The sequence below is a fragment of the Lathamus discolor genome, chromosome 1 (assembly GCF_037157495.1).
Source record: "Lathamus discolor isolate bLatDis1 chromosome 1, bLatDis1.hap1, whole genome shotgun sequence".
NCBI classification, from domain to species: Eukaryota; Metazoa; Chordata; class Aves; order Psittaciformes; family Psittacidae; genus Lathamus; species Lathamus discolor.
The window spans coordinates 51,345,828-51,370,093 of record NC_088884.1 but is presented as its reverse complement, the minus strand read 5'-3'; the positions used below and the strand labels follow the sequence as shown (position 1 = coordinate 51,370,093).

Here is a 24,266-nt window from a genome sequence, read left to right as displayed (position 1 = left end):
TAACGCTTGGTAAAGTTTATTTCAACAAGAGTCTGGTAAGGTGAGCAGGCAAACAATTCACTGGCACATACAAACCTGATTTGTCTGTTGCTTTGAAATACTCCATGCTAATAGTAGCTTCCAAATTATCATCATTCTTAAATTATTGTCTCTCAGTAACTGATCATTGTCTCACACCTCTCATTTTGATAGATGACTTTTCCTTTAACTATAACGTAGCTGATCAATGCTTCATGTCCCCCAAACTGGTAAATCAGGTGCTCCCACCTAAAAAGACAAGATGTGTAAGAATATCCAAACTTGCATTAGAGTGGCTTATATACCTAGTACACCTGGTAATTATAAAAGATTTGCTCGAACCATGGGAAAACACTATACCGTGTGTACATGTTTGATTTCTTCTTGCATGAATACAGGGAGTTCATGTACAAGTGATAGTGATCATCACTATCACTGTAGTGATATGACAAGGGGGAATGGCTTTAAGCTGAAAGAGGGTAAGTTTATATCAGACATTAGGAAGAAGTTCTTCACTGTGAGGGTGGTGAAACACTGGCACAGGTTGCCCAGAGAAGCTGTGGCTGCCCCGTCCCTGACAATGTTCAAGGCTAGGTTGGATGGCGCCTTGAGCGACGTGGTCTGGTGGAAGCTGTCCCTGCCTGTGGAAGGGGAGCTGGAACTGGATGAGCTTTAAGGTTCCCTCAAGCACAGACCATCCTGTGACTCATTCTATGATTCTGAATCAGTAGAAAATTCCTTCCATGAAATAAGCAGGTATTAACCTTTAGATAAGTTGTAATTAGGCATGGATTATTTGTAACATTAGTGCCAAAAGTCCTAGGCTTTATTTTCCACTGGAGCAATTAAGGAGAATGAAAGTGGGTGTAAAATGCTAGTGGCATGAGGAGTTCACTAACCTCTACACTATCCAAACATGGTGAAGACCAGTCCCTTCTGTTAAATCACATTTCAGATGACAATGGAAGAACAAACCTTGATGAATTTATGATCACAAGATCCCCCTGCTTGCCCGTCTCTATGGAGCCATGTGTATCCGACCTTCCCAGAGCATAAGCTGCATTAATGGTGGCAGCTGCCAGTGCTTCATTCATTGACATCTTCATGTTTACACAGGCCAGATGCATCACCATAGGCTAATAGGCAAGTTGAGTGGAAAATGGGAGTTATCAGTAACAGAAATAAAGCTGTTCATGCCTCAAATCCCTAAGCGCTCCTCCCTCCTTGTGCAGCGGGAGTTGTCCTGTGTCATGTAAGTCTTGCCAACTCCAGAATCAGAAATCTAAAATCAGGAACTTTGAGAGCCTTTTTATAAGCCGCTCAGTGCGTACAAAGAATAGAACCCCTTCTGGTTTCAAGAATTGCTGGCAAAAACTACCAACACACTTCAATAAGCATGAGCAGTTGTCTAATCAGGGGATACAGCTCTCTTTGCAGATACAAAGACAGTTTTAAGCATGCAAGATCTACACACAAGTTGTACTAGTAAGAGACTGCATAATTTTGTGGTGTCATAAGAATGAAAAATAGCTTACCATTGAAAAACAGTATGCATTGGGATTAAAGTCACTGCCAAGAGCAACTATAACTCCTTCTTCTAACATTTTTCTAGCTTGAGGTTGCTTCAGTCTAGTGGGAAAAACACTTGTCAGTACAATTCACGTAGTTATTATGTGATGATTTACAAAAGCAAAAGCTTGGTTTGGCTAGATTCATGCATTCAGCTACGCTGATTCTTTTGGAGATGAAGGCCCAAATTCTCCTCTTGGCTCTCTACCTATCGCCCTACAGATAGCGAGAATGGGAATTGTGATCCATTCTTTTGAAGTATCATGTGGGAGCAGCCAGGATCAACGATCAGGCTTCAGGCCACTGAAATTCTGGTATTTATCCAGACCTCAGCCATGTCAGGATTTACTAGGTGAAAATCTTCATTTCTCAAAGAAGTATTTTCTAGTCCCTACAGCTTCAAAGGCAGGCTCCCAAATACCTGGCACAAGCAATGCAATAACCCCTTCCCAACCCTGTTGTCAATTTGAAATGTTAAGTTGAAGCTGTGACCTTAAACTCGTGTATATTAGAGGATTTTCTCATTTAGCACTGTTAATGCAAAAAGTATCTTCAACAACTTCAATATCCAGAATGGCCATTTCAAAATTGCTTAGCCATTGGATTAATCTGGGAAGGTGTTTGCAAGGCTGGGCACTAGGAAATACACTAAGAAGTTTTAGCTGTAGTTGCCGTAAAGCCAATAGCACCAAACATCGTCTCCAGAAGTACAGCACTGTAACAATAAAAATGAAACACTAGAGTGACTGCTGCTCAGAAAGTAGTATTAAAAGCACTGCAGTTAACAGAAAAGAATAACCGAGGTCTTAATGAAGTACTTACATTGGGTATAAGACAATCCTCTCCCTACAGAAGACTCTTAGCAGATTTATGACAACACAATGCTCCAAGAGCTGACTGTGCATCCCCACCACTCCAAATCTCCTGTGAGACTTCTCAGAAGTAGGATATCATAGAATCATAGAATCATAGATCGCCTCATTATTGAGAATTTCCACCAGAAGCAAGGCCTAAGGAGGCTCATGCAGCTCTTTGTGTTTGTGACTGTCTTCACTGATCAAGCCTGATCCTTGAGTCATAGCTACAAGCTTACGCTTTTACATTAAGGGACCCTAAAACCACACAGTTTTGCTGTTACAAAAGTCTTCCCCCAACCTAGTGGCCTTACCTTAGCATGTAGGCAGTTGTTGGTAAAAGGACAGCGGCACACTTAGCTCTTGCCATTGCCTTGATACCTTCATCACTGACTTCTTCCAGGTGGCTGATAGCCCGGGCTCCGAGTTCAGCTCCAAGCTAAGCAATTCATTCTCAATTAGTGCAGTAAAGCAATGCCGTTTGCAGTTGACTGCAGGAGACAATTCACTGCTAATGGAAAATTTACTAAAGAAAAACCATAAAGTTGCTTGAAAGAACAAACAGAGTGCAGAGACAAAGCATTTGCTAATTTACTGCAGGAGAAGTTGTCCACGAAAAGGTATTGAGCATCCACTGAGTGGAAGCGCACCTTTAGTGGTGTCTTCAGCCGTCTGACAAGCAAACTGTGGCACAGCTATGGATAAAACCATTATCAACTCCTGTTCACAAAGTAACCAGCAGAAAACAGCTGACAAAACTGACACTGGCTGCAGAACTAGTAGTGCAACTGCTGCCTTCAACAGTGAAGCACCAAAAAGGCTTTTATGATTAATCAAGGGGGTTGGGTTTGTTTTTTAATAAAGCAGAGAATAACTTGAGCAGACCCCACAGGAAGGAAGCAATGAGTAAATGATGCTGAAACATGGTCTCAGCGTGACTTTCTATATCAGTCTCTTTAGGAGCCTGTTCCTGACTAAACCATCCCTCTGAGCGTGCTCACTGCACGTCTGACTTGTTGCTGCTAACAGAACGTTTAAGGAAAAAAGATTTTTCAAGTTGCTGTTGGGTTCAGGGATATCCACCTTCCCCGCCTGTACCCCATGCGGAAGATAAGCAAAGTCAATGTTTGATTAGGCACTGCATGTTGGTGCATGCAGGTCAAGGCTTCCTCCAATGTCCTTAACTCCAAAGCTGGACAAGGGCGGCACTTTCCATCGTCTGACAGAAGCAGATGTCTATGAATGGTCTGTTTTATAAAGCCTTAGAAAAGAAAACCTCTGAAAACTGCAATTCTTTCAAAGATTCAGCCCCTTCAAGAGCAAAAATGGCTCCACTGAATGTTAGCAAAGACGTACCTCAGCAGATTTCATCGGATGGAGTTCATCACCGTGGAAGTTAATCTGTAACCCTATATCTTTTCCAGCTTGTAGAATTCTCCTGGTAGATTCCAGATCAAAGACTCCCTTCTCACAGAACACATCTATATTGTTAACGTGTATTTCACCAGTTAGTTTGAGTTCTCTCAGTTTAGGGAGATGGTTATTGATAATGTCATCTGTGGCTTCAGCAGCAGTTTTCCCTCTAATGAGAAGAAAAGGTTAGGGAGCCGTAAGAATAACATCCTTGAAGCCTGGCAAACACTCACATCACACGTGCAATTACCAGATTGTTTAGCAAATGATGCAAATACAAATCACTCAAAACCCCTTCAGATTAAAAACTTAAAACTACTGTAATTCACATAGTCTCAAATACGAATTACTTCCCATTCAAAGAACATTAGAATACATTACTATACATTTTTTATAAGGTGGGTACCTTAGATGCTAACCAAGACATGAGATATTTTAAAACAAAATATTCTGCTTTCCTATATTCTGACCTCCTTATACTGTATCCTAAAACGCAGCTATTTAAAACACGTAAATGATTATCTAAATATGTTCAGTGGTGTTCATGCGATATGTTTATGCAAGGATCAACGCTCAAAGGGGATATGCAGCACAAGTCATTGTTTCAAATTTACCCCTCATGCTTTTGCATTATTCAGAGTGATAGCTAGGCGACTGTTTCTGAATCAGAGGGGCCTCCCAAGGTTCAGTTTATCAAAGTCAGATCCGTCTACAAACCCCCTATTAGAGAGAGATAACCCAGGAGAGATCGGTAAATGCCCCTGATCAAAAGAGCCAGCAATCCCAAAATACGCAGTTGGGTTGTTAGTATGTGGCAGTTTTAAGATCTGCAGGTAAGTGGTACACTGCAGCTAAATGCCTGCGACGTCTCAATCCCCTTTCCAGGCACAGACTGGCATTATACGAGTGGCACACGTGGGAGTTTTACAGTGGCAGTAAATCCCAGAAGCCAGATTCTGCTTGGATTTATAAACAAGGTTGTGCAGTTATAAAGCAGAGCAGAACCTGGCTTAGGGCCCTTGTTCTGAAACAGTCTGAACAGACTGAAACAGTCATGGGGGTTGCCCAGGCTTTTACCGCGTCAAGCTTCCTCCCTTTTCTTCTTTGACTCAGCAGCTTCTGGAGGAATTTGGACTGAAAGATTAGGACCAGAGCCAAGAGAAAACAGAGGGAAATACAAGTCTTGGTTTCACTTTCTGGGGGGACATAATGCCCAAGAATGCAAAACTCATTGTTTTAATGGGAGAGACTTCCACTCAGGAAATCACTTCAAAAAAACCCCACGGATTTGATTCAAAATGACAGCTAGAGGGATGAACAGTTATTTCTTTGTCCCCCCGCTGTAAACTTCCTAGGTTCAACTCCTAAAGAACTGCAGATACTCCAAGTCTGGAAGTCCCAAGGCTGGAAACAGATTTTAAAAGCAATGGGCAGGAACAAGCATCTTTTTAAACAGGGCAGCCTTATTTTTCTCTAGGATGGCTCAGACTGAAGTAGCTTGCACCATTTGGTGCATACTTCAGTAAGTACTGCCTATTGCCGATGCTCTATATCATGGTCCCACAGAAACTGAAAGATGCTAGATTAGATATTTGGAAGAATTTCTTTACTATGAGGGTAGTGAGGCACTGGCACAGGTTGCCCAGAGAAGCTGTGGCTGCCCCATCCCTGGCAGTGTTCAAGGCCAGGTTGGATGGGGCTTTGAGCAACCTGGTCTAGTGGAAGGTGTCCGCTGCCCATGGTAGGGGGTTGGAACTGGATGAGCTTTAAGGTCCTTCCAACCAGTCATGGGGAAAAACTGTCAAAGTGAGAAAGGCTCTTTATGGTATCTCTACTTGAGCCAATAGTTGTGATTAAACACGTTTACTTTAATCTTCTAGTCACCACATACCTACAAGATGTGTGCATTCTCCATTGCATGGAAGCATAATTAACTTTTTTTTTTTTACTGAGGTGTATCAGGATCAGACACACCATTTATTTCTCTTAGCTGGTTAAAATAAAAGGTCATGGCAGAGACTAAGAGTAGCAGAAGAACTTTCTGTACAGGAAACCCTGTAATCTGTGTTATGTTCAGTGGAGGTTCAGCTGGAGGCAGGGATTCTGTGCTAAACTGACGCTGCCATTTAGTAGCCATTAAATAATGCTTCCCAGTCTTCCTTCAAAGTAAAATGTAGGAGAGCCTTCTGTAAACACTGGCTATGGTTTCAAATAATGTATTTCAGGAGGGCTGGGAAGAAGAAACGTGTCTGAAAATAACAGCCAATTTTCAATGCAAAGCAGTAAGACTTCACGAGAGCAAGAAGAATCAAGACATATTACTTTGGCACTGAATGAGCTCCACAGTACGTTGAGGAAATGCCGATATCCATGCATTGCTTTGCGCGTTCGATCACCCTGAGCATTTTAAGCTCCGTTTCTAAGTTTAAGCCATATCCACTCTTGCATTCGACCAGCGTAGATCCTGTTCTGAGCATGCGCTCGAGTCGGTGCTTGAAAGTACTGAACAGCTCTTCCTCTGTGGCCTTGCGAGTGTGTTCCACAGTAAAGTGTATTCCTCCCCCAGCCTCGTGGATCTCCATATAGGATGCACCTGCCAGCTTCGGGGAAAAAAGAAAACAAAACCCAGCACCCCCACACATTTAGCTGCTAAACGTGTTTTTTCTATCCAAGGGATTCTGCAAAGTGCCTTGAGAACTCTTTGCAAAGAGAAGAAGTGGGCGGAAGGACAGAAATCTCCACTCATTCCTCCTCCCTCCCCTTCCTCTTCTCTCTCCCCTCCCCTCGGGTGAAGCAGTCTTGTAAGAAGCGACATAAAGAGAATTACTTCGAAGATTTTCTTCCCCCCAAGCCCAAGGGGAAAACTTATCCCTAGCTCAGAAAGTCATCTATGTGGAGAAAAGTGTGTGTGTGGGGGGAAGAAATCAAGGTTAGATGGTACAGAAGGTGGCACTCCTGCATTGTTTCAACTAATACAAAACTATACGAAGGCTGGCTGCAAAGGCTGCAATTACACTTCTCTCTCAGACTACCATTATTCAGAAATCATCCCTCCTTAGATTATATGCATTTTTCTACAAATGAAAGACGGGATTCACTAGAAAGTTATGTGTAATAAAAAAGAGGAAATAAAAATCCAGATGTGTAATGTTAAGCCATTACCTTCATTGCAAACTCATGAACCCTATCACCAGCCCACACTGGATGTGTATGTGCATCTACCAGGCCTAAAGGAAACAAAGTAAACGTACACTCGCGTTACTTCACTGTGTAAGAGAAAAGGTTATGGACATGCAAGCAAATTAAGCAGCAGAAGCTCCCCTATAAAGTCTCTATCAGTTAGAGAAGAAGAAAAATGCAAGCAGCCCAAAATCTAGGATTTTCTTTAAAAGCTATTAATTTCCTTTCGGTTTTTTTAGGTGTGACACGTCACGCAAAATGTCTCTGGGTGAGCGCACCAGTTGCTGAGTTTTTCATGGTGTTCCGGTGACATTTTCAAACTGTGGAAGAAATTATAAATTGCAGACTTTGAAAGAGTTCATTAGACTTTACATCTGTGCTCTTTAAAAAAGCAAACTGCTTAGGTTGGGCTTAGTAGACAGCGCTTACTTAACAATAGTCCCCTTACTCCAGCGGGAGCTTTGTCTACAACCTGTGAAACCAACACTACTGCATGCCCAAGGCCACTGCATACAAAACAAAACCCTAACAGCTCATGCGCTAGCAGCGCTTGCAAAGCTCATGCAATAGACTTGCCCAGGTTTATTTTCCATCAGGTGGAGTTGCAGAGCATGTGACTTAAAATCTTGTGCTGCCCTTCTGCCTGCATCCATGGGCAGGATGGAGACTGAGCTCTGTGGCTGAACGGCCGATGGGCAGAAAGGGTACAGAAAGAGAGCTGAATCTGGAAAGTCACTGCATGGCCCAGCTACGTTACTGTGTGATCTATGATAGAGGAACAGTTCTAACATGAAAAAAAGAGGAGACAAAGCTCCACCATGAAGCCCAAAAGAGCCATCCTGAGTGCTGCAATTTTCTCCTTGGAGCATTCCTGATGAGGAAGTGATGATACTCTGCCCCAGCACAAGATACTACCAAACCACTACTGAACATAGAGGAAAAAGGCTGGAGGGGTGTTTAACACACGTGGCACACGTGAGTACTTTGTCTCTAAGCACTTGCACAATTCAGCACTGCGTCATTAGGAACAAATACACCTACCTGGTAACACGCACTTCCCAGAGCAGTCAATTATTCTTTCGAATGTTGCTCCTGAAAACTGATTGCGAATAACATCTGCCTGCCCCACAGCTTTGATACAACCGTCTCTGCAAACAGACAACGGACAAAGGAAGAGTGAGCCTGCTGAAAAGGCCAGTGCTCACTGGCAGAGCTCCTGGAGCAACAACTCTCTGGAAGCATGGGTAGGGACCTTCAGCAGGACTGAAGATGCGCACAGGAGGTGGTTTGCTCATCTTACAGATGCACAGAAAATGGTGGAGTAATGCCATGCATTCCAAGTTGTTTGCCATAACACTTGTCATGTCCTCTGCTTAGATCCCTTGCGACTCTTGGTACTCTTTTGTTCTCACTTCTGCTAGACAACATTATTTTTCCGTTGTGGATCAGCAGATACACAACATTACTCCAGCAGGCATCTGCAGGGCCCTCTCCCCCTCATGGAAATCAAACTGTCATCATCACCAGCCTTCACTGCCTGGCCGTGAATCATACCCTCATGCCCTTGGAAGCCATGGGGATAAACCTCTTCAGGGCTGATCATTGGCTCAACAGCAGTCTTCTCCCAGTGGAGCTCAAGGATGGTACTGGGAACCCCAGATTGCGCTTGACAGATTGCCTCCAGCCGTGCAGGGAGTTCCTCCTCACCTACACAAGGGTCCCCTGGGCATGTGCAGCACCTCTGTCCTTAAGCCTTGTCTTTCTCCAGCTCTGTTCAAGCTACCAGAACAGCAACTGGGAGTCATCATGGGAGCCTCGATGAAGTTGCCTCTGCGCTACATGGCTGAATTTTTAAGATGCAAAGAGCAGTTAGAGCATTCAGAAATGACAGAGATGTAATTACATACGTTAATTATTAACTGCAATTTCATTAATTACACGAATTATTTATACCATTGCTATTAGTTCATGTCAGTTCACATAGAAAGCAGAGGGAGAAGAAGGTAGCTGTAGCGTTCAAAAGCACAAGTCATCTTCAGGAGGCTGAAGTGTGACCACAGCGTGATAAAGGAAGTTATCAGGACTTTGATTGAAATAAATAGTCAAAATTATTCGTTATTTGAAGACAGGCTGAGAGAGTTGGGCTTGTTCAGTCTGAAGGAGAGAAGGGTCCGAGGAGACTTTAGGGAAGCCTTCCAGAATGTAAAGGGGGCCTGCAAGAACTTTGGAGAGGGACTTTTTACAAGGGCCTGGAGTGATAAGACAAGGGGAATGGCTTTAAGCTGAAAGAGGGTAAGTTTACACCAGACATTAGGAAGAAGGTCTTCACTGTGAGGGTGGTGAAACACTGGCACGGGTTGCCCAGAGAAGCTGTGGCTGCCCCATCCCCGGCAGTGCTCAAGGCCGGGTTGGATGGGGCTTTGGGCAACCTTGTCCAGTGGAAGGTGTCCCTGCGCATGGCAGGGGGTTGGAATTGGATGAGCTTTAAGGTCCCTTCCAACAGGAACCACGCTGTGATCCTACAGGGATGGCAAGGTCCCGCTCCACACAGGCAGGCAGCTGCAGCGCCCCGCTCCCGGCCAGAGGCAGCCGGCGGCAGCCACCGCGGCGGGGGCAGCGGCAGCGACCCCCTCCCGCAGCCAGCCCCGGCCCCGCGGCCCCGCACTCACAGCCCCACCACCAGGCTGGCGTCCCGCAGCACGGCCAGGCTGCCCGCGTCCTGCCGCCGCAGGCACTCCTCGCCCCGGGCGCACACCAGCACCAGCTGCTGCGCGTTCTCCAGCAGGAGCCGGTGCCGGCCCGCCATGGCCCTCGGCGGGGCGGACAGTGACGGGCGGTGCAGGGGGGCCGCCCCTCGGCTCAAAGTCCCCCGGGGCGGCGCTGGGGAGGGCGCCGCCGGCCTGGCCCTGACCCCGACCCCGGCTCTGCCCGTGCCCGGGTTGGCATTTGCTCACCAACCTCCCCCCAGAGGGTGAAGGCACGGAGGTGGGCGGCAGGGCAGGAGGGGCCGGATGAGGTGGGTGGAGGTTACCATTCACAGCCCGGCCACATCCGGCACTTGGCAGAATTTGGGCGAAAAAAGCTGCAGGGTGAATGCGGCAGCTGCGTGCCCCAGGTGAGGGATGCTGCTCTTGACGTGGTCCGGGGCAACGTGACAATACCTGTCCATCGTGCTGGTTGATGTCAGGCTTCAAAGCACCACTTTTGCCATTTGGGAATTCCCAAAGCCCTCTGTCCACACTGCACCACCTGGGGATTTCGCTTTGCCAAGAAAACGAGAGCTTGTGAACCGGGAGCATTTGTCTGCCCACATCTCCCTTCCCTGGCACCCATCACCTTGTTAGCATCCATCACCTCTCCAGTGTCCCAGCACCAGCCCCTGAGGGACCAAAACAGCTCTCACCGAACCAGATATCCGGGCAGATACTTACGCAATTCCACGACAGAAAGGTGCAAGTCTGCTGCCCCCTACAGAATTAGGGATGGGAGAATCAGGGAGCAAATATTTATTCTCAACATGGATTGTTGTTTTCCTCTCTCTTCAAACATTCACAGCACTTACAGGGCTCCAGCAATTCCCAGAGAGTCTTTTTTAATGAGTGGTCCCTCAAACGCCTTTCTGGTGGTGGCAATCTTCTTTAGACACCTTTTCACCTGTACTCAAATGAGTAATGCAAACAAGCTCAAAACAACACGTTTTGTATTTCTCATGTCCTGCTGCAAGTCTTTCTTGGCTCTTTTTGACTACATAACTTCTTACTATATTTAGTAAGTATTGTTGCAGGGTATCACCTTTTGCTGCTGGAATGTCCCGCTACTTGGTCTGATTTATTTTATAAACACTTTGAACAACTTCAACACATGAAAGCATCTTCAGTTACTGTGTATACCTTATATTTTAATAGAATCATGAGCCCTTTTATTTTTATTTTTCTTTAATACCTATATAAGTGAATGTTTGCAGTTCTGTCTTTTGGACTTGCTCCAGGAGAAAGGAAAATCTGTTGTATTCATAGGGCTTACTCCATACCAACTAAGGACCAGCCCCTATTACACTGATATATTCAGAGTACCTTACTTTCACCTGCATGGCAATTCTTTTCATACCACTTAAAACCAAAATCTGAATTAAGCACGTGAGGCTTTGTGCAGCTTTACCTGCATGGGTTCTCCCATTCAAATGAATGGAATGCTTTGTGGTGCGAAGATAAACACATGCACCCATCTTTGCAGTGCATGGCCATCAGAACTAAGATTAGCTATGAAGTTATATGCCAAGGTATGATTTAGTCACTGTGTTTGACGCCTGGTCCTATGCAAAAATAAAAGCATCTTTCTGAGTTTGAAGTCTAATGAATATACCCATCAAAACAAACCTGTAGACACTTAATAAAATGTCTCAAAAGGATCTGAAGCTACATGAAAGCATGCTTTCACTGAGAATGAAAACCCAAGGCTCTATAAAGCAGGTGCTCTCAGTCTTTGAAAGGGAGAAATTACAGGAGAAAAAACTGTTTTCTTAGTTCTCACTAAGATCATACTTTTCTATCAGTCATCTTATTATCCATCTTAGTGTAGCTTTCATTTCACTTCTTTTTCTCCTAGGCACCATTTTCACCTAGACACAGCGTACAATAGGTGTATCAGGTATTCTTTACCCTCATGAGAAGAACTAAGCATGCTGGCAGTACGGCACAACTCAGAAGACATCTTTTGACAGACAGAGGCCTCTGTTTTGTTGAGGAACCAGTCACATTCAGCTGCAGACACAGAAGTGGTTCAGCATACACTAGGGCTTCCCAAACCGTTATTCTGAAAAGCTGAAGCATTAAAACACATGGTGTGTTCTCATAGTGATGGCACCACCTCCTGATGCAGTGCTAGGGTCATACTTAACAGCTCCCACCAGCCCCACTTCTAACTCACTTGAGGGAGCAGCTTTCAAGTCAGCACCAGGCTGCTCCAGAGAAGGAATTGATGGGATGAGAAGGCGACTGTCACAATCTTCTCCTCTTGCAATACCAAACCCACTGTGATTATCAGTGACAACACAGAGAGGGCACTGATCTGCATCATGCAGATGTTAAACTGGCCATGCTGTATCACAGACCAGATGCTTTTTTGCCTCCTTCCTGCCACTGGAAGTACTCTAACTAGAACACATTTACTCTAGTTGTTTTGAGGATTCCTAAGCTGCAAGATACTGATTTCAACTTCAGCAACTCTTTTCTCTTTCCCAAAGGGATTGCCATACAATTGCCTTGCTGCTTCAGTAGAGCTGGGAAGCCTTCAAGCTGCCAAAAAGGAACTGGTGGTTTAAGTAATGAAAGGCTTCACAAGTACTTCAAATGTAATGTTTTTACTCTTTACGGCAACTTACAGATGTAAATATTAAAGGAACACATGCAGAGCTACAGGGATGATTTCCAGTGTGAGAAAGAAACAGGGCAGTATTTCTCTGCAGAATTTACCTCAAAAAGCCGGGGGGTTCTCCCCAGTTCACACAACCAGTGTTATATCCTGATGGAGCCCACAGCCTCCAGCACTCTTCACTCCAGCCATCCCACGAGCGATGAATGATCCCAGCTGAAGGACCAGATCTGCACTCTGTGTGCGCCAACCAGTTACCACCTGTGCAGCTTTTACATGGAATTTTTTCACTTACCTCAAAACTCTATGAGGGGGATAAGCTACCATTTCTATTTTTCAGTGGAAACTAAGGTACAGGTACAGCAGCAGCTTTCCCAACAATTCAAGCCCCACTGACGACCATCATCTGGCTGCAAGTTCCACGGCAGCAAGATTACTTTCACAGGTGGGTCACTGCCTGATTTTTGCCCAGCTCTTACTTTACCCATCTGTCAGATGGCTAGTACTTCCATATTTGACAGCAGTAAGTGATGAGTGAAGGATCAGAGTAACAATAGCTGTAACTGAGGCTCATGAACTGCACCTCCAGCAGTTTGGGTTCCAGTTTGCAGGACCACTTCCATGAGCTGCATCACAGAGACCTTCAAAGAGGGCCTCTGACTGGCAGCATTGCAAAGCACTCACCTGCTTTCACCAAGAAGTACTGACAGGTAAAGGATGGATTCCGTTAACCTCAGCGTTTACTCCTAACATCGGAAAACATGGTTATTGTGTACCTGCCAAAACTAACACCCCAGATACCGGGTATCAGAGGGGGTTTCTCTTCTCTGCAGACTTACTATGTACACTCCCATTCTGCAGTGTGTCAACTCTGCCAAGGCCACTAAAGTCCTCAGACCTTGGTAACTGCCAAGAGGCCTTTGTTTGCATGGATATTGGCTAGTATCGGTACAAATACGTCCTTCCTTGATTATGATTGTACAGCTACACTTTAAGCTTCGCACCTCAAAGCGGCAGAGTATTTCTTAGAGACACTGTAGTACAACAGATCTCCACAGCTCACCTGCAGTGAAGCCTTCCCAGCTATCTCCAAATAGTTTATAAGCAGGTTGAAAGATTAAGTATATTTGAATAGTAACTGCATGCATACTGTAAGATGTCTTGACTGCTGTATTTTCCCTGTGTTTCAGATGGGAAGATAACTGGTGTTTTGTTTGCAGCCTTCAGCTATGAAAGCAGAGAAGACAACTAAGAACAAGGTTCCTGCAAATACTGAATGAGTTACAGTTTTTCACTTGGAGTAAAACCTTGTTTCTACCAAAATAAGGCTACAAAGCAGTATAGCTACATCCTCTCAGTGAAACAATTCAGAGCTGAAAGAGTCATTACCAAATCATCAGCAGTCTGCAGCAGGCACATCAGGATGTTTTTTAAAAGTTTTTCTGTTGCTCATTCCACAGCCTGTGTTATCATTATTAGATAGAGAAACCGCTATACCTGCAGGTCCTTGTCTGCTCAGCAGTGCAGCTAGAACAACAGAAAAATCAACATACACATGATGAAACCTTCTTCACCTTCTATGACTATACGTTAGCCTGCATGGCAGCATGACTGCCTGACAGCAGCATACTGACAGCCACACTGAACTGAGCTGATATATGGATCACACATCTGTTTACCTTCACAGCAAACAACTTTGCAGATTTAATTCAGTCCATCAATCATTAATATTCAGGTGTTTCCCTTCACAGTAATGGCATTTGTTGACACAATACTTAAAAGTTGTTTGGGGAGAGTCTTTTGGGTTTGGTTGGTTGTTTTTGTAAATACTCACTTTCCACTCTGATATTTTCAGCTTAAATTTAAATAATTGCCTGCTCCTTCCACATAACTTTTTCAGACACCTATAAAAGATCAGAGGCCTTTTTAAGGTTTAATTTCCCCTATATTAAAACAGGAAAAAAAGAAAAAGTGAACACTTTGTTACAAAAGTATGGAAAACAAAAAAGTTTATTTCCAGATATACAAAACACCTATTCTCTCATTTCTCCATCTTCTTCCTCTTCTTCCACACCTCTGATGTACAAAACATTATTGCACCTGTAAACAGAACCAAGAGTTCCCTTAGTTGTGTTATAGCCTCTCCCCACATATAAAGCCTTAAGCATTTCCTACTATAGCGTAGCCTGACCACAGCCAAATCCTGCATGACAAACTGCTGCTGCTGACCATGTACCTGTTTTTCACAATGTTCCTTACAACTGCACACACACCTGCCTTCCCACCCCCCAAGCTTATAAAAGTAATAATTGGTTGACAGTGCTACACAAGAAATTTTTACTTTTGGGTTAACAGTTACAGTCAAGTTTAACTTCCCAGAACGCAAAATGTTTTCAGTAACAATGTGTTAGCATATAAACACAAAATGGGTTGGGCTGGAAAGGATCTTAATGATCATCTCATTCCAACCCTCTGCCACATGGAGGGACACCATCCACTACGCCACATTGCTCCAAGCCCTGTCCAACCTGGCCTTGAACACTGTCAGGGAGGGGGCCATCTACAGCTTCGCTGGACAACCTGTGCCTCACAGTAAAGAGTTTTTCCTAAATCTACCATCATCTAGTTTAAAGCCATTCTCCCTTGTCCTGTCACTGAATGCCCTTTTGAAGCATTTCTCTCCAGCTTTAACACCAAAGGATTAACAGACATAAAATAATCCAGAAAACTAACATATTGTTACCCAAACCAGGATCATAAATGCTTTTTTAGAAATAATAAAAACCCATTTTTCCTCCCCTTGGAAGGGATATCAACATCTGCATTCACAGCCTTCACATGGAGCTACATTAGTGTCTCAGTCAGACAAGAAACACAGCACCTACCAATACAAGTTTTAATACAAGTGGTATAATTTAATACAAGTACTAAGATTTAGACCCTATCCCCACCACCAACACCCTCATTACCTTATCAAGACTTCACCCAGGTGTCCCGACAGCGCGCCGTCTATATACTCCTCTGTGTTTGCAAGCTGGCGAAGGAAACCAGCCATAAAATGAGAGCAATTACAACAAAAGGGGCTTTGCAAAGCACACGGCCGTTTCGCCCCGCTGCCCGCTCCAGCGGCGGGGAAGCCGAATGACCCCGCCCCGACCTGCGAGGCGCCGCCGGCCCCTCAGGACCGAGGCCCGGAGGCACCGGGACAGCTCCCCCCCTCAGCCCTCACCTGCATGTTCATGTAGCCGTCGACGGAGACGAGGTACCCCTTGTACTCCATCCCCCACTTCAGCTTCACCATCACCGGCTTCCCCGTCAGCCCGTTCAGGAACGGCTTCGGGTTGAGGGGCAGGCTCTGTGAGGAGAGCAGCCAGTCAGCGCGGCACACCCCCCCCCCCCGCCCCCGCCCCACTAACGGCCGCGGCTCCCGCTGCCCGCGCGCCCCCCGCCCCCGGCGGCGGCCCGGCCCTCACCATGGCGGCGCGGCGCGCGGCAGCGGCCCGACACACACAGGCCCACACGGGAAGGCCTCGTGCGCGCCGCCAAGCTGCGAGCGAACGGAACGGAACGGAACGGAACAGACCGCCGCGCCGACACGGCTTTTACTTCCGGGGGCGCCGCTCTCACCTCCGACCCCTCACCCGCGCCGCCACGCACTCCTCAATAGGCTGAAACTCCCCCACGCGCCAAGCGAAAAGCGGAGCTCCCATTGGCTTGGCGGCGCCGGAAGCCTCTCTCATTGGCAGGCCTGGCTGTCCTTCTACTTTTTCTAACCAACCGCTCGGCGGGGCGGGGCTAGCGCGGGGCCGCGGCACCGGGCGGAAGGAGCGGGTGGTGGTGCTGCGGGCCGAAGGACCTCAGGGCCCTCGGGCTTCTCGCTTCCTCCCGGCTCCCTCCCCGTGCCCTCCCTGCCGTCCCGCAGCCCCCAAAGGGCGAGCCGTGCCCCCTCGGACAGGCGGCTGCCTTACCGCCTCCTGGAAGCGGGGCGGGCAGAGCAGCGGGTGCCCTGCCGGCCGGGATGGGCGCACCGTTTCTGGGCAGTGGGGTCCGTGTCCCCGTGTCCCTCCCGGTGGAGTACCGCTTACTTTCCAGCTGTGGGTTACTCCCCGGCTCCGGGGGCCGTGCTCAGCTCGGCAGCGGTGGGGCTCTGCATTTCCTTCCTCGTCCCTCCCGGTGGGTGTCCACGAGGTGGCAGCGCCTGACCCGCGCGGTGACTGCGGCACGCAGCGGGAGCCTTGCGGGGCATGAGCGCGTGGTTCGCGGGAGAGAAGAAATGCGTGGACCGGTTCGATGCTCTGTCCGCACGGATAGAAAACCTCAGGGCTTATAAAGCGCATAAGTGATGTCTTTGCCAGTGCGCGAGTGCTCTACTCGGTCTCATTTGATTCCCGGGCATAGAAGTTGCCAGAGTTTTTAACAGAATCACAGAATGGTTTGGGTTGGAAGGGACCTTAAAGTTCATCCAGTTCCAACCCCTTTGCCCCAGGCAGGGACACCTTCCACTAGACCAGGCTGGTCAAAACTCCATCCAGCCTGGCCTTGAACACTGCCAGGGATGGGGCAGCCACAGCTGCTCTGGACAACCTGTTCCAGTGTCTCACCACCCTCTTGGTGAAGAACTTCCTAATATCTAAACTAAATTTACCCTATTCTATACTCTTGTCCTATCACTGCGTGCCCTCTCCAGGAAAAGTCCCTCTCCAGGAACTCATGAAACACCAGTCCTGCTCTAGCTTTAATTTGCGACTCTTAACCTTTGACAAGCAAATGGGCTGAACCAACATTTGTACCATTTACTAACTTGTCATGTCTACACTAATGTCTTCTACTATTCCATCTGAAGTCATCAAATGCCACAATGTTTATTTATTTTCACTTAATTTTTCATGTATTGGATGCTGAATGTGGAAAATATACCTTCAGGAACTAACCTTTCTGTAACAGAACTATTACATTTTTTTGTGCACTTCACCTTCCAAAGGTCAGCCTAGTGCCCTGGTGTTGAAAGCAAAACCATCATCACCTGCTAAATATGGCTGACTCAACAGCCTATCTTGGCCAGATCCAGCTGTCTTCACACACAGTGGTTGCAATGCCTTTATGGTTGGATAGAAGCAAACCAGAGTTGGAATTGTAATTCTTTTTTAACTAACATGTATGAGAAGTGCACTCAGATATTATTTCTATGGTCATTAGAAATCCACATGGTTTTCTTTTTGGGTGTATTGGATAAGTGACAGAGACAACAAAGTTATGCTAATAGCCTTTCTGGGAGCAAGGCTCACTATGGGCCAGCTGAAAGAGTAACTAAGTTACAAGATTTCTGTATGGAAGTCTGTGGAGACTATATAGGAAAAGCACGATGGGAAAAGGTGTATATATAACAAAAAATTTCTCGTGCCACTTACTGTAAAGAATAGCCAGTTTCAAGAGAAAATGTATAATATGACAGAACACAATGAGCTTAGAATGTCTTGGATAAAATCATACCGTGGGAGTAATTTTTGCACTTTCCTGACAACTGACAAGGATGGATATGTGTATCTGTGAATAACAATATAACAGGTTTGGTGTCATATCTGTAAACAGCACTTCTTACATTTAAATATTGAAGCAGTTTTGATCACAGTGTCTCCTACTCATGCTGGCGAAACTTACTGTGTATGCAGAAATACAGGAGCCAATCACATTCTGCATTTAATACACTTTGTCCCTCTGACAGATGAGTAAATATTCCAGCCCTGTTGTTATAAAGTTATCAAAATCCGGAATAATTTTCCAGGGTCATAGATACCAGCATAGAAGTCAGAGAGCAGGAGCGCTTGACTTCTAGTTTCATAATCGGTGCACAAATTCATGCATCAGTAACATCATCAGCTGTAGGCTGGGTCTGCAGCAGTTTTGTGTGGCGGTAGGGCAGGAAGGAGTACTGAAAGCACAGAATGCGTGACTACATCTGATGTAGTTAACTGGATAACTTGGTTAATCACGAAACAGAATAGCTTTGTCTTTTTTTTTTCCATGTGAGGAATTTGCTGTTTACCTTGTTGACTGAATCATTCTGACTCAGAGACTGTTTTACTTGGGTCTTCTCCTGACCTTCAGCACAGGGGTGAAGTTCACCTTTTGTCCTCTTTGCATTTCCCCATGTAATAGGGGAAATAATCGTTTGCATTCTTTTCTGCCTTTGGGTCAGGGTATTTAGGCTGCTGTTCAACAGGAAATGGACAGGAAAGAGTTTTTGTCATAGATTAATCCAGACCTTAGATCTTGCATGGATGGATAGGCTTTTCTCTTGCAGCTCAGTGGTGGGAATTTAGCACAACTGCCTGTGTTCCTAAGGAAACACGTTAAGCAGCTGGACACACAACTGCAGCAGCGTTTCTGGTGGAGGGACTCATTAGATGGCGTTATCTGTGTTAAGTGCAAATGCTCACTGACATCATTAACATGCCGTGTCACCATAATGCCAGGCAGAGAGGGCTAGCCTCTGTACCCTCACATCACTGAAAGAAAGCTGAGCTGCCCAGGAATACCGAGTTTGCTGAGACAGGAACTCCCTGCCATAACCCCCTTCTGCCTGCCATTTCTTAAGGAAACCCTCAGAGCTGTCCCATGTTCCAGCTTCTGGGCTGCACTTTTAGTGACCATCCTGTGCCTTTTCCTAGTGATATGCTAGTGTAAATTGGGTTTTGCTTTGCTACACTGTTCTCCCACTTAAAGCAAGTTACTTGAATGCGCAGACCTGAGTTATGAATGGGGAGAACTGAGTTAACAAAAAGGAAGCTCCAGTAGGAGACAGTACCCTGAAGGACAGGTCTGCATCAAACTAAATCCAGTGTAGCAGCATTGAGTTAGTCCTGCTGTGGGGTGGATGAACCTCAGCTTCTGATGCTGTTAGGTTCATAAGTGACAAAGCGGTGCAAGAACCTGCTTGCTGCTCTCCCCCTAGGAGCCTGTCCCAGGTGGAGGTGTACCAGTGTAGCACCCTCCTTCCTTTCCCCTTGACAGGCTCCTAGACCACAGCATCTGCTTCTTGAAAATACTAGGTGATACGATGCGTCAGTCTAAGCTAGACAGCTGCTAAGTGCAGATCAGGAACTGATTTCTGGGAAGCCCTCTATTCTGCTTGAGGATGCAGTGGTTATGACTGTCATGGACCTAGAAGGATTTTGAGGCTGTGTGCACCCTTGTGGAGTTTTGCTGCTGTAGCAATACTGCTAAAATGTGAAGAGGATCTAGGACTCGTGCCAAATCTTGCTATGAAATAATTTTACTTTTCCTTCAGCAACAGGCTCAGTGGAAGATTTGCCATTATAAACCATACAGTAATTGAAAATTCGCTCTTGCCCAGTTTTCTGTAGCAAGTGTTTGATGGTTTTGTCTAAAACCCTTTTTCAGTAAGAAATACTTTTTTTTTTTGCATGTACAGAAAAAGAGACAAGAGACTTGCCATTGGCCCTGCATGTCCAGCGGTGGCTGGTGTACTGATGTGAGGAAACACAAGCAAGATACCAAAGTCTGTTTGGGTTGGACTTGCCCAGCAAGCAGAGACTGTGCTGTGAAGGGCTTCCAGGGCAGGAGGCGGAGGTGAGCCTGTGAAGATGGAAACAGAGTGTTTCTTCTTGGGTAGAGGATTTATGTGCAGTTTCAGGTCAACACAGTGCCTTTTACCTGCAGTGACATCAGCATGACATGAGATCTGGGGGAATAGCAGGTATATGCTAATGAAAGCCCAGATCTCGATGGAGTCATAACAATTTTTTGTGCCCCCTCTCCCCCTGAGGTTTGCCAAGCGGCTGTGCTGTGAACCTGTCATCGGGCTGGGCTGTGCCAGGGAGAAAGGGCATGGGATGGATATTGTACAGATATGACGGGAACATTAAAGCCTCCTTTTATGCATATTGAAAACCTTTATTTATTTGTGCAAATAGAATTAATGCAAATTATGCAGCTACATTAAAGAGAGGCCCTTTAAGAATGTGCCTCTGAAAACACAAGCTCCTTTGCCAAGAAATAATGGGACATCCTTAATTATCAGCTGTTATATTCTGGGTTTGGCAAACTTCTGTTGTTTTATGTGCTGTTGCTTCTTTTATGCTTTGACATTAATGAATTAGAATTGAAATTATGCTCTGAGGAAAACAATGTGATCTGTATAAACAATAAAATGGCATTCTTGTGTGTGTCAGAAAGGATTGGGGGAATCAAGCATTGTGCAGAAGGAACCTGGAAACTGCTTTCGCACAAGCATTTTAATGGAAACTAATAGCTGGCTCCAAATCACAGAAGTGGTTCAAGAGCTGATGTTTTGAGAAATCTGGGCAGAGCTTGAAAAGTGTGGAGGTTCTCTGTGTTATGTGCAAGCTACATTTTAAGAGGAGCTCATCTGCTGCTTCCCTCATCCTTTTACCTTCAGCCATGGCTGAAACACCAGTGGTGATGGTACAAACCTAATACCGGTTTCTAAACCTGAATTCATCTGGAAATCCTCTTGGACAAATAGTTACCCTAACAAGCAGGAAAACAATTTTTAACAGTGAATCTTGCAGGAAGAGACAAGAGGAAGGAGAGGTTAGATAGGGTAGTTGGATGTGGGATCACTGGTGAAGAGAGGTTATGTGTTGTACAAGTGGTCCCTCACTTTTTCAGAGAAAGTGCAGAAGGCAGCTGGCTGGAAAGGAGAAAGTAAGAGAGAGAAATGCTGCTGGATTATGACAAGGAGCTAAATCCAGGACTTAAGACATTCTGAGAAAACTCTGTCAGAGCCCAAGCAATATTCTGAAGAGATAAGGCAGCAACATGGGAGCCTGGGTCCCAAAGAAACTTACGAGTCATCAAGGCTGACTGGTAGCTGTAGGGACAAGTATGTCCTGAACTCCCACCTTTACACCCCGAGGCTTCAATGTGCTGTGGTTTTATTAATTTGGTCAGATGCATCTATTCTTGTGGTAGATAAGGGAAGAGCGATTTGAGGTCAGAGCCTCTGCAAAGTCTGCTGGTCTGTTTGCATTTGCACCTCTCCCAGGGGAGCCAGAGCTGGTCCTGGAGCAGTGGGGCCAGAAAGTCTCAGTTCCAGGAAGGATCTGCAGACAGAAAAAAATCCCTAACCCCATGTGCCCTGAAAATATTCCAAAGGCAATGTCTGTGCTTCATGTTTGACTTGAACATGAGCCCAGGGCCCACATCTCAGTGGGGAGCCAGTGATCACTACCCTGCATCTAGGACCAGCGAGCCTCTCTGCTAAACTGGTGGTCCTTCTGTGATGGCCTCTCTGAGGCTAGGGAGTGGTGAAGATCTGCTCAAATGTGTATGTACAACCTTCCCCATGGAGCAGAAAGGAGGAGAAGCTTTCATGCAGCTGGTTTCTGGAGCATCCCATTGCCTCAGTGAAACAAGCAGGATACCAAGCTTGTGTAGGTGGACAAGCTCTCCTCAGACCCCACAGACCAAATAGGCTTAGCCTACCTGAGACAGGAAGGATTACAGGGACCAGAGATTAATGCTGAGTATGGTCAGTGAGTTAGGACTAGATGCCCAAGGCAGATAGTACAAAAGACTGCAGTATGCTTGGGGTTGAAAGTAACTCAAAATCCCATGGGTCAACACACATCATCTGGTACTACTCCAGGAGACAGCATGGCTATAGCTGTTTACACTGGCCAACTGTCCGTACACAAGCTGTTTACACTTTTGTCAACCATCTCTAAATTACCAGTGCCCTGACTTGTACGCTTCTTGGGGCAGTGCCCAGCTCTGTGTGCTGGGTGCAGTGTGTCACCACAGAAATGCCTTCTTCAAAACGCTTTAAGAGTTTAATACACTGGAGTTTTTGACACAAAAGTTTCCACTGCCTTATGTTAACAACAACAGTGCTTGTAGGGACCAGCTCTACCTGGTTCATTTCTAGCTAGCAGGCCACTGATGGGCTGGTGTTCTCTTGTCACAAGTGCTTTGTGTAACATTTAAGTAGTCACTTAGTTTGGCAGTTCTGCTTTCATTTTGCTGAGTAGTCTTAGGTCACTTATACAATTGTTCCTTTGTTTTTCCGAAAGTGCACAAATGGTGAAAGCTGGCTTCTCTTTGCCCATCAGGTGTTTCTGAGGCTGATGTGCCCTGGAATTCCCTGCTTGGACACCAAGAGCCTGGAGAACCACAGCAACCAACTCAGTGCTCTTGATACTCCTCGCATGCTCCAGGTGACCTGGCTGCCACACTGCTCTCTTTGTGTCCTTTTCTGTTCTTTCAGTCTTTTATAGCAGCCACTGTTGCTGTCCACACTTGGCATGGGTGGCCTCAGCAGTGCAGCATGGTCTTAGAAGCATTTATGTTCATTTGGTGCCTTCCTTCTCCAGAGCAGTGTCTTCTCTGTGGCAATTTACACCAGAGGTAATGGGAATGGCCAAGTAGGTAAGTGGAGTGTTTTCTTGTAATGGGACCCAGAGATGGTCAGTAGAGAAGCTGCCCAGATTCTTCTGCTCAGGAATATAGCAACAAACATTTGCACAGGTAGGTGCTGATCAGGCGAGTGAAGAGGTCAGGCTCTGACCGTATTGTTCATTGCAGTGCAGGATAGAGATCCTTAGGCTAGGTTGGGTAATAGAAACAATTGAAAGAAGCCTGCTTCTCTGCCAACAAACCTATTCTGGTGTCTGAGCTGGCTCGCTCCGACCAGCACGTGCAAACTGTGATACTTTGGAGGATTGGGCAAGGGTGAGAGTGTGGCCACATTTCACAAACATTTCAAGAGGTGTACCCTTAACAGCCCTTAACAAAAACCATTTATTGCAATACTCAGATCTTTGCTCCAAAGCTCATTATAATTTTTCCAGAAGTTTTTAAACATGCTTTAATTTGTGGTTTGTTTTTTTTTTTTTTTTTTATAAGAGAAAAGGAACCTATTTTTTCCCCAAGCAGCATTCTTGGAAATGACCTTCTTGGCTGAAATTTTCTTGAAAAATATCAGCTTGGTGCAGATATTTCCTGTTTCCAGGAAAGCTTTTCTAGAGAACTGCCTCCTGTAAATGTTTATACAACCAGTTAAAGGCTGCCAAAGTTATAAGCCACTAAGAAAGAGGAGCACAGAATGGAAAACAATGAAACATTAGTAATAACATGGCCAACTTCACTAAACAGATGTGTTTAATACAGATTTTGTATAACACTATCTTAGATACAAAACAATTGTACCTTTTTTTGCTACACAATAAACAAATATTTTGCATATCAATGCACAGTGTTGAGTATTTTCTGAAAATGTATTTCTAAAATTATCCTTAAGGTTGTTTGATCAGTTGTGGGTTGCGGTGAACTGATACCGATGCTGCTTTCATATGATATTTCGCGTGAAGCAAGTGACTACTTGTTCTGACAGATTGTAAAAGATATGTAATTAGAAGGGAAAAGGGGCTAGTTCATACCTGTGACACTTTATGGATTTACATGCTTCTGTGAATTGGACATAAAACACTTCAGCTCATCTGTGGTTTTGTGGGTGCTTGCTTTAAATGCACAGGCAGAAGCTCTTAATCATTTTTTCTCTCTGGGAAAGAAGATCTAGAGGATTAAATGATACAATTAAAGATTGATTTAACAACAGACGTCAAATCCACAGCTAAACAGTCTTGTTAACGTTTAGTTCGCAGTACTATCATGTTGAGACCCCAAGAATTTTAATGGAGGTATGACTTTAAGTAGTTGATAATTCATGATAGAGTCAAGTAGACGGCAGTTCCTGTGCTACTCTGAACTGGGCTGTCCAACAAGAAGCATGGTCATGGCAGCAGTTGACAGTGCACTGGGACACCAGGTTCCACTAGAAGACCCTGGCTGAAACTTTACCCGTGCAGAAGATAATAGTGG

The 24,266-nt window shown here is 45.5% G+C and overlaps 2 protein-coding genes and 1 long non-coding RNA gene across 4 annotated transcripts in view; 1 reads left to right on the top strand and 2 right to left on the bottom strand.

Annotated features, from left to right (window-relative positions):
• Positions 1 to 9,887, bottom strand: AMDHD1 (amidohydrolase domain containing 1). Of its 2 annotated transcripts, none has more exons than XM_065670757.1 (9): positions 9,704 to 9,887; positions 8,076 to 8,182; positions 7,017 to 7,081; positions 6,177 to 6,454; positions 3,798 to 4,023; positions 2,756 to 2,880; positions 1,554 to 1,647; positions 994 to 1,154; positions 1 to 267 (listed from the first exon to the last, which is right to left on the bottom strand). In XM_065670757.1, the coding sequence occupies exons 1-9, from the start codon at positions 9,838 to 9,840 to the stop codon at positions 153 to 155; spliced, it is 1,308 nt and encodes a 435-aa protein (XP_065526829.1). In that variant the 5' UTR covers positions 9,841 to 9,887; the 3' UTR covers positions 1 to 152. The 2 variants fall into 2 exon arrangements, with proteins under 2 accessions (XP_065526829.1, XP_065526836.1); XM_065670764.1 differs by having other exon boundaries at positions 178 to 267; positions 918 to 1,154.
• Positions 9,888 to 14,396: 4,509 nt separating this feature from the next.
• Positions 14,397 to 24,266, bottom strand: part of SNRPF (small nuclear ribonucleoprotein polypeptide F) — a 273,142-nt gene continuing 263,272 nt past the window's right edge. Inside the window, exons 2-5 of the mRNA XM_065670880.1 lie at positions 15,878 to 15,981; positions 15,634 to 15,759; positions 15,374 to 15,438; positions 14,397 to 14,504 (exon numbers count right to left, since the gene is read on the bottom strand). Of these exons, the coding sequence (XP_065526952.1) occupies positions 14,438 to 14,504; positions 15,374 to 15,438; positions 15,634 to 15,759; positions 15,878 to 15,880 (261 nt within the window). The 5' untranslated portion in view covers positions 15,881 to 15,981 and the 3' untranslated portion in view covers positions 14,397 to 14,437. The remainder of the gene's footprint in view (positions 14,505 to 15,373; positions 15,439 to 15,633; positions 15,760 to 15,877; positions 15,982 to 24,266) is intronic.
• LOC136007134 (uncharacterized) lies at positions 16,253 to 23,232 on the top strand. The gene is made up of 3 exons (XR_010609492.1): positions 16,253 to 16,577; positions 19,837 to 19,994; positions 22,499 to 23,232. It is a non-coding gene; the product is annotated as an uncharacterized LOC136007134 (long non-coding RNA).

Excerpts from the sequence above, each read along its gene's own strand:
- AMDHD1 (XM_065670757.1), bottom strand. The coding sequence starts at position 9,840 with ATGGCGGGCCGGCACCGGCTCCTGCTGGAGAACGCGCAGCAGCTGGTG. Across the intron at positions 7,082-8,075 it reads TGGGAAGTGCGTGTTACCAG|GCCTGGTAGATGCACATACA; the intron begins GTAGGTGTATTT and ends TGTTTCCTTTAG. Across the intron at positions 4,024-6,176 it reads GGAGCTCATTCAGTGCCAAA|AGGGAAAACTGCTGCTGAAG; the intron begins GTAATATGTCTT and ends TCTTCTCATTAG.